This window comes from Berghia stephanieae, chromosome 5 (assembly GCF_034508935.2).
Source record: "Berghia stephanieae isolate SIO BIC M18660-M18661 chromosome 5, UCSD_Bste_1.3, whole genome shotgun sequence".
Classification (NCBI taxonomy): domain Eukaryota; kingdom Metazoa; phylum Mollusca; class Gastropoda; order Nudibranchia; family Aeolidiidae; genus Berghia; species Berghia stephanieae.
In genome coordinates this window covers 67190037-67200434 of record NC_088364.1, presented here as the reverse complement: position 1 = coordinate 67200434, position 10398 = coordinate 67190037, and the positions used below count along the sequence as shown (strand labels likewise).

The window sequence follows — 10398 nt, the reverse complement described above, 5'->3', positions numbered from 1 at the left end:
ATAATACGTAAAATGGCACAGGTCAGTGCTTGCTACTCTTTGTACGTGGCCGAAAAAGATTGGGTGGCCTGATTCGGTTGTGCTTATTACCGTTTAGGACAAAATAATAGATTTAAATTATGACAGGTTCTTTGCTCTTGTAATGTCACTGTCAAACACTAACACTAATAAAACAACTTTTTTATCCCATAAGAGTAAAAGTAGAACGCCAAAGCCATTTTATCCCGGTTTCTACAGTGCTTGCTTCTCTTTGGACAGAACGGTAGTCTATCGCAAAGTACTTTCCACCAGATCTTTCAGACCCAGCTACCAAATTACTGCTTGATGGTCAGGGGGAAAGCGGGGGGGGGGGGGGGGGGTGTCCGAAATAAAAAGCTCGACTTCACCCGAGATGGAGCTAGGTCTCTTTTCGTTTAAAGCAAATGCTCTACCAACTGAGCTATCGGGACCACAGACATTTATCTGTGTTATCCTTAAAACATAAAAATAGATTTTGTTTTCGACACGAGTTGTCAAGCCCTTCACACTTCACACGTCACTGCACTGCCACTGCCACACACTGGCAAACCGCCTTCCTTTCTTTTGCCAGATATTTTTAACTAGATAAACTCTTACACCTAACATCTCAAATTTGAAGTCCCCCGGTTTGAGAGTTTTGTTGGTTATTTGGGTTTGTTTTGTTTTTTTTTTAAAGAAAAAATAATAGGCTCATTTTAATCGAACGAGTTTTTTGGCTAAAATGTTGAGAACGTGAATATTCAGAGTACTGAGACGGTCATTGCCCCAGTTATAAAGAAAGAAATTACTGCAAGTCAAAACGTGTGGGGAACAGAGTTAGTTCAATCACTGATTAAAATCATTCACCAAAACTCTGCACGCAGCAGTAAAGGAAAAGAAGGGGGAAAAATCAATGTTTCATTGATTTCCAATGCTATGTCTTTTCAAAGAGTAGAAATGCAATATGACGTGCTTTGCATTGCCCACCTTGTCAAAAAAGGCGCTAGGACTCATTGTTTTCATTTATTTTTATCAGATTATTTTTTATCGCTCCCCACACCCCCGCCCATTAACCACATTTTTGTCCTAATTCAATAAACAATCTTCCAATAATTATTATTATTATTATTTTTTTATTTTTTTTTTTTTGCGGTATTAAGGTCTGTAGCCCTTCAGAGCCATTAGGCCGAACTGTGCATATAAGCAGGTCTGACATCGGAACCCACTTATGGGCCTAGTTTAACATTGGGTTTTTTTAAAATAGATTTCTATTACAATAATGAGCCTATAAGGAATTGGGTTATCAGACCTTCAAATAAGTGCACGTCGCATTAGGCCCATGGAGCCGAAATATATCCCGGTTTCTGTAGTGTAAAACTGACAGTAGCAGTTATTTGTTACCCTTTGGACAGTACGCTAATCTGTTGCAAGGTTCTTCCCCCAGATCTAATAGATTAATCTATCCAATCATTGCTGGGAGGACAGCGCGTGAGGAAAAATTTTAAAAATCTCGACTTCTTTTGGGATCGATCTCGGTACCTTTGCGTGTGAATTGAGTGCTCTACCAACTGAGCCATTGTAAAAACATTGTCAAAACAAAACAAAAAACAAACGAGATTATAGACTGTAAGTGAAATGAAAGCATCGCTGACGGATGTCATGAAGGAAACTGGAAGCGAAAGCAGAGGAATTAAATATCACTCAGGTGTAAAATGAGAATCTGACCTCAACAGCGTTTTCCCTATGGAAAAATAAATTGCTATATCGCTTTACACGCACCATGTTGAGAGTTGCTGTTCTGGGTGGGGTTCCTGACCTCCCGTAGTGGGCAGGGAGGCACTTCCTGTGTCTTCTATAGGCGAGGACGAGAGACGCATGTGCACAACCGACATGACGTTCTCTCTCTAATAACTTTTCCGCCGGTGACGTCACAGACGATGGGTGACGTCCAATCAAGGCACGCTACTCTCCCGCTAATCTCATTCCCTATCCCCTGTATCTGTTTTCCAACATGCTTTCTGTCTTTTGTCTTGGAATGAGATTAAAACTGTTAAAGGTGTAGTTAAGAGTTTTGGGAGATGGTATTTTTTTTGTCTTGTAAATCAAGAAAATAGGTTATGCACTGTATTGTTTTGTTTACATATTATATATGATTTGTAAACATTTGAGTGTATCCCTCTTAGTTGGGACCTGTACTTGTGTCTGGATGAGACCTTTAGGTGATCTCAAAATAAGTACTTTGAGAGTGGCGCTCTTGGAATCTGCATGTTTCATATTTGAACAAATTCTCCTATGTCTTACCTTATCTTGGGTGCATTAATTGTAATTCTAGAACTTTTTACTATCCCATTTTCTTACTTTTTATTGGCGCTGATATGACCTAAATGTGTTGCTGTTGGTTTAGGACCCATTGTAAAGCGCTTTAAGCACATTAAGTAGAAACATGTTATGCTATGCAAAAGCTGAAGTTTTTATTTGATTGTTTTCTTTCTTTCTTTTTTTTTTTTTTTGTTAATTTTTTTTTTATGGTTTTGTTTTTCTTCCCCAGATACGACAATGGCAGCAGGAAGTAATGTAGAAGACGTTCTGAAGACCTACGTGGAGAGGTCAGCCACCGATGGAATGCTTAAACTGACACCAGTAATGAAGTGTTTCGAGACCGCAAACCTTAAAAAGTACAAGCCTGTCCTGGAATCTTCCGTTTGGACAAAATACCAAAACACTGGGTAATTTTCGATTTCTGTTTAAGGATTTCTTTTTATTGTGTGCTGTTGTAAATGGCGCGGCACACAGACCGAAGTTTTAACACATACGCAATTAGCTATAAGCCTAAAGCATCTCCGATAGATGTCATTCGGCACATTATTGTCATTATCTTCATCATCAAAATTATACTATATTATTATATTATTTAAGTATTATGGTTTTTATACTCCCCCCCCCCCCCCCCTCTTCTTCCTCTATTACTACTAGTACTACTTCTACTACTACTACTACTACTACTACTACTACTACTACTACTACTACTACTACTACTACTACTACTACTACTACTACTACTACTATTACTGCTACTACGACTACTGCTGCTACGTACTGCTACTACTACTACTACTACTACTACTACCATTACTACTACTACTACTACTACTACTACTACTACTACTACTACTACTACTACTACTACTACTACTACAACAAACAACTACTACTACTACTACTACTACTACTACTACTACTACTACTACACTACTACTACTACTACTACTACTACCACTACTACTACTACTACTACTACTACTACTACTACTACTACTACTACTACTACTATTACTACTACTACTACTGCTGCTGCTGCTACTACTACGACGACGACGACGACGACGACTACTACTACTACTACTACTACTACTACTACTACTACTACTACTACTACTACTACTACTACTACTACATCTTCTTATTCTTCCTCTTCAGACCACTTCTGCACTATTATGGCAAAGTGTACCTACATTTTAACATTTTTTTATTTTCTTAAGGGGAAAATCACTTAAAACAACGTTTTCTTGTCTATCCTTCCAGTAAAAAATGCACTGTGCACAATGTGAGCACAATTGTTATTGATGACGTAGCAGCCTTCTACGTGAGCAGACAGAAATCTATGAAAGACAAAGCTCCTATGTCTGACCCAGACGTGCAGAAAGCAGCCAATGAGATTAGAGATAACATCGCTGCCCTAAAAAATGCAAAACAGGTAAATATAGTAGAGAACTTGCTCGATTCTAGCACTAGCACGCTTTGCAATACGCATGCTGAGAGGACCGAATTTTATCTATTTAATGTTATTACAACAAGGGCATCGGATTTCGGCACTCTCAGAGTCTAACCGTGGCCTTCGTAAAGTTCTGGCCTGATACTGGCCAAAAAATGACGTCAAAATGCCAGTCTTTTGCCACAAAAGAAAACAAATCGTGAGTTGTATTCAATAGGTCAACCAATGGGACCACTTGTTTCCATGAGCTCTACTAACGACAACTCACTAAGCGGTGCAAAAACCAACTAATGACGTCAAACTGCCAGTCCTTTTGGATTTCAGTATCAGGCTATAACACAACGATGGCTACGGTCTTACACGCTTTTTGGCTCTGCCCGAGAATGTCAACAGAAATCACTCAAAGCTGGGCTTAATAATCCTGTTATAATCTTTTATCCGAGTGCCTATCCGTCCGTAAGTATATATTTTTATAAGGTGTCTAGACGTACTTCGGTCTTATGCAAATGGGATTTTTATATGAATTAAATTCAATGTTGTTTTCCTCCCATAAACACGCAATGCTTAATTTATTCGCCAAGCATACCATGAGGAAAAAAATAATTTAATTTCATTCAATACAAGTACACATGGCATGTGTAGCATCCAATCTGTAATAGCGTCTTACAATATCTGTCACTACCCCTCGTAAGGTACTCGTTCATACCCGAGCCGAGTGAAGAGTGACGTACGTAAAATTCCTTACAATAACACAACGCCAGTGGCAGATCTTTGCAATCATTGTCATCCAATCACTGACCACGCTTAATAACGCTTGATTTTGTCATGTTATTAGAAACCGATCCGCAGGTACAATCACTATGATGTACCTAAAACAAACCATGAATACATCGGGTACGATTCCTTTTTCAGCATCAACAAAAGAAAAAGAAAAAAGAAATTCTTAGGAGGAAATGTAAATACAGTGGAACCCGCTAAAAGTAAACCCTCTTTAGTCAACTTCTGTTTAAAGTCAACGCCTCTTGTTGGTCCCAAATGTTCTGTTCTTTAAGTGTGTTCCATTGATAATGGATAAGAAAAAAGTAAATATTGCTTTAAGGACGGATTGTGTCTTTTCTAAAAAGATTTTAATTACCTTTGTTGGGCGGTTTTAATCATTCTGTATCGTCATTAAAGGATAAATAACATTTTGGTGAAAAAATACATTTTCTGTGGTGATGCCAGTTTTGCGTCCTGATTTGGGTGGATGGCATAATAAATTATAGCAATCTTGTGGCAAGTTTTTCGCAAAAACTAACGAAAGAAAACTTTCATATTCTTTCCTCTTATCAACATTGTAGCATTTTGGGTCATCATAGAGAGATTTTACAGCTTTAGCTTATGAGATTTGTATAAGAACTTCAAAGTTGCGAATCAAAATTTTATAACAAAATTTATGTTAAAATATATAATATGGACTAAAGTAAAAAAAAAACACATACCCTATCAAAAAAAATCTCTTTGGTGACATAATACAATTATCGTCCTGTATCAAATTTACCTTTTTTGTCAAAACTTTTGGAGAAGGTAGTTCTTACACAATTAACATCTCATCTTAAGAACAACAGTTTGGAACAACCCTTTCAGTCAGCCTACAAACATCAACACAGTACTGAAACGGCGCTTCTTAAAATCTTTAATGACTTGTTATGTAATGCTGATGCTAACAATATCAATGTATTATGCCTTTTAGATCTTTCAGCTGCCTTTGACACCATTGACCATGACATTTTGTTAAGAAGACTAGAAAATACGTTCGGCATAAAAGGAATTGCCCTTAAATGGTTTACATCATATTTACAGGATCGATGGCAGACTGTCGTGGTGAATGGTGTTCAGTCAGAACAAGTTTTACTAAATTTTGGAGTGCCACAAGGCTCTGTTCTTGGCCCTGTCCTTTTTACTGTATATATGCAGCCCCTTTCTAGTGTGATATCCAGATTCAATCTGAGTTATCATTTTTATGCAGATGATACGCAAATATATGATTCAGCACCCCTTAGTAATTTACAGTTCTTAATACAACGAATTACGAGCTGTTTTAATGAGATTAAATCTTGGATGTACCACAATAAGTTAAAATTAAATGATAGTAAAACTGAGATTTTAATGTGTGGAAGACCGAGTATCCTTAAACAGGCAAATAAATCACTAATTACTCTCGGAAATAGCACAATAGAATTTTCAAATAAAGCAAAAAACCTTGGCGTCATCATTGATAAAGATCTTTCCATGACAAGCCACGTGAATAACACCATACAATCTATGTACATAGAAATGAAAAAAATAAGCAAAATTCGTAATTTAATACCGAAGCATATAACAGAACTTTTAATTAATTCCTTGGTTTTATCTAAATTGGACTATTGTAACTCCCTTTGGGCGAATTTAACTAAAGACAAAATTAGCAAACTTCAGGTTGCTCAAAATAACGCAGCCAGGCTCATTGTACGCAATAACAAAAAATACCCGTCAGCAACTCTTCTTCTCCGTGAGCTACATTGGCTTCCTGTTGAAAAAAGAGTTGCCTATAAGATTTGTACTGTTGTCTACAAATCCCTAAGCACGAACAGTCCCTCCTATATTAAAGACCTTCTAAACATATATGTCCCCAATAGAAACTTGAGGTCAAGCAATGACCAATCAATCCTTGTCAAACCTAAGCCATTGCGTAAAATAGGTGAACAGTCTTTTCAATTTTCGGCCCCCCATTTTTGGAACTCTCTCCCGTCACACGTGAGATGCTCGGATTCGTTGACAACGTTCAAATCTCGCTTAAAGTTTTATCTTTTTACGTCATAATGTTGCAATATTATTTTCATATTTTGTTGTTGTTAAATTGAATTCGTATCACGTTTCCTTCACACTTGTCTCACTGTAATATGTTTTGTTTTATATCACTGTAAAGCGCTTAGAGCATGTGACAACGGGGTAAAGCGCTATATAAATGCCATTTATTATTATTATTATTATTATCTCTGTGATAAATGTGGAATTTCCAGACAATTTCATGGAATAGATTCTTAGAAATATTGACACAGTATCCCATTCCCCTAGAAAAAAATAACATTTGAGAGAAAATAGCAATATAGCTTTCCGTTTTTCACACTTTTCTTACAACCTATATCCATTTTGATCATGTTTTTTCGTGCCCTTATATATTTTTGAGATAGTGCATTTCAATAATATTAAGATGTTAAAATATCGTTTTTCCACCAATATCTCAAAAGCAATTTTTTTTCTCTTAATAATTAGACCCAAACCGCCCCTTAAAGTCCGACCTATTGACGTTGGCTTTCCCATTGAAACAACTTGATATCCAGATATACAAAAAGCATCAACTATGAGATAAAATTATGAGATAATGCTTCTCTCCGATCGTTTTAACTTAAACGTCACATTTATTTATCACATCCAATCCACCATAATGCGTGCTAGATCTGAGTGGTTGGTCACAAATACAAAAAGTATAGGGAAAGAGATTAGCGGAAGAGTAGCGTCCCTTGATTGGACGTCACCCATAGTCTGTGACGTCACCGGCGGAAAAGTTGTAGAGAGAGAACGTCACGTTGGTTGTGCGCATGCGTCTCTCGTCCATCGCTACTCTTCCGCTAATCTCATTCCCTATAATATAGCGCATTTGAAATAATTTATCATGTTCAGGGCGCTTCCATCGCAATGCTTCACTTATTCTCCAAGAATATGTTTTGTTTGTTGTTAAGTTTTACGGTGCTTGCAACACATTTAGGTTATATCAGCGCCAGTAAAAAGAAAGAAAATGGGAAAGTAAAAAGTTCTAGAATTACAATTAAAGCATCCAAGAAAAAGTAAGACATAGGGGAACTGGGGACAAATAGTGATCAGATGTAGATTCCAAGAGTATACCACCAATGTACATAGTTTGAGATCACCTATAAGTCTCATCCAGACACAAGCACAAAATCCAACAAAGAGGAATACACTCAAATGCTTACATTATATATTGAAAATAACAAATATAATCATACATAACAGAGAGATGATTTACAAGGAAAAAAATATCATCACCCAAAACAATAACTATGCATGTGACTGTTTCCCTCCCAGATAGGGCTCTGGCCAGGGCCAGGACAAAACCAAGTAATCTCATTCCAAGACAAAGACAGAAAAAAGCATGTTGGAAAACAGTTACAAGGGGATAGAAGACACAGTATGTACACCCTTGCCCACTATGGGAGGTCAGGAACCCCACCCAGTACATTTTGTTTTTAAGGGCTACGGCGCTTGCAACACATTGAGGTCATTTAAGCGCTGGTTTAAAAAAAAAAAAAAGAAAGAAAATAGTATAGTCAAAAAATTATAGATTCGTCACTAAATGCACCCAAGAAAAAGTAAGACAAAGGGGAATCGTTAAAATAGGGAGCACATGACCAGTGCCGATTCCAAAAGCAAACTATCGGTGTGCAACCGACTAAGAGGCATACACTCAAACGCTTTCACTTAAAGATCATTATATATTAAAAACAATTATATTACAGTACATAACAAAAGGATGATTTACAAGGAGAGAAGTATCATCTCCCAAAAACCATAACTATACATTAAAATTTTGACTGCTTCCCTTCCAGCCAATGATTCTGCCAGGGAAAGAACAAAGCCAAGCATATATTTAAAAAATGAGCAGTATATAGCGCAATATCTACTAAATGTGCCCAAAGCGCTTTACAAGGGGTCCCTGGTCAACAGCAACATTTAACATGTAGGACGAGACATGACGCCTGTTAGGCGATATTACAATCTTTCGGACAAAGACAACGCTGTTAACGGCCAGGTACTCATTTTACATCTGAGTACAGTGAGAGAATGTGAGTAAAGAGACTTTTCCAAGGAATCAACTATGCGCCGAGCGCGAGGCTCGAACCCAAGACCTTCCGATCCGAAAGCGAGTGTCATACCACTAGACCACATAGCCGCACATTCCAAGACGAATACATAAATCAACTCAGAAAACAAATATTATAGGGGGATAGAAGTCACGGCAAAGTGACCTCCTGCTTACCATGGGAGGTTAAAAGACCCCACCCATATTCTCCAAGTAGGCACTGTGAAACCATACAGTATAAATCGCCTGTTAGGTGTCCTTTCGTGATAGTTTGTTTAACGGTATGCCCCTCTCTTGGTGAGCACACAAAAATATAAAGTTGAGAAATTGATAAAGTTTTAGTAATACAAGTGACAATACCTAATTTACATTTCGGGTACTTTTTATCGAAGTTGAAGTTGGTATTAAAATGCGGGATAAATTGAAAAAGAGGGGGGACGAGAAAAGAACGAACCGAAAGCTTTTAATGCATTGTTTTTTCAATATCTTTCCAGAAAGAGCAAAAAGTTGATGAAACAACCAAGAGACTCACTGACACTTCCGGTTACACAGGCTCCCACAAGGAGCGTTTTGGCGCAGACGGCAAAGGCAAAGGCATGGAGGGACGCAAAGAAATGGCAGACAACTCTGGTTACGTCGGCAACTACAAGGGCCAAGGAACTTATGGAACAAAGAAATAGATAAAAACCCATTGCAGTCATAATACATATTTGTTACCTTGATTTTGATTCAAAATATACAAGAATGTGTTTAGTCATTTATTTCACAAGCGTTGAGAGTACCAACAAATTAACCAGTTTGGGTATCCTCTGATTTCATAATTAAATCTGCAAAACTCGTTTACTTTTTTAGCTGAATTTTATAAAAGTTTATAGAAGTTTATCTTTGATTGAATTAAAATTTGCTGCTTTTTTTTTCAACTAGAAGTTGTGAGTTTTACTACACGATGTAAGTTATAAAAGTAATAATACAATTTCAGTAAACATTAAAAAAAAAAAATACACGTGTGCATTGTGACGACAAACCCTTTCTAGTGCATTAAATTACATTCCGTCCATTTGATTTCACTGTCCTTGATTTCAAGTATTTTTAATGGAGAAAACGTTGGGACATAGGAACATTATAATATTCATATTCATGACCGGTCAATCGTAGCCTTTAGCAATCATTCTATTATGTCATTGTATCTTTAATATTAAAAATGGTAACTCCCAAACAAAAAAAAAAAAAAAAACAAACAAACAAGGTGAAGGGAATATCCATCTATTGAAAACAATTGACTGAAATTTTGTATTCATAGAATCTTTTCTTTTTTCGTTGTTTTCTTTTTCCCTCATCTTTTTCACGTAAATTCCAATATATCGAAAGAATTAGATATATTTATGTGTTAAGTGTTCAAACACCTTGCAAGAAAATAAATCTATTATATTAATTTTATTAAATAATTTTATCATTACCAGTTTCTTTCCTTCGTTTATTATCATATATGTACGTAGAACTCTGCGTGATTCTAGCCAATTCCTCTCAACTATATATATATATATATATATATATATATATATATATATATATATATATAATATATATATATATAATTATAAAATTATAAATATATAATAATATTTTAAATATAATTGTTATCAACTTCTACAATGAGTATTCGCTCTCATCACTTCCTGATGAGAGTGAATACTCGAAACAATATTGTGGAAGTTGATCACAATTATAC

At 36.3% G+C, this 10398-nt stretch overlaps 1 protein-coding gene across 1 annotated transcript in view; it reads left to right on the top strand.

The window, feature by feature from the left end:
• Positions 1 to 9589, top strand: part of LOC144973462 (uncharacterized) — a 49416-nt gene extending 39827 nt beyond the window's left edge. The window contains exons 2-4 of the mRNA XM_078915932.1: positions 2546 to 2723; positions 3580 to 3751; positions 9164 to 9589. Coding sequence (XP_078772058.1) covers positions 2554 to 2723; positions 3580 to 3751; positions 9164 to 9349 — 528 coding nt within the window. The 5' untranslated portion in view covers positions 2546 to 2553 and the 3' untranslated portion in view covers positions 9350 to 9589. The remainder of the gene's footprint in view (positions 1 to 2545; positions 2724 to 3579; positions 3752 to 9163) is intronic.
• Positions 9590 to 10398: the final 809 nt, after the last annotated feature.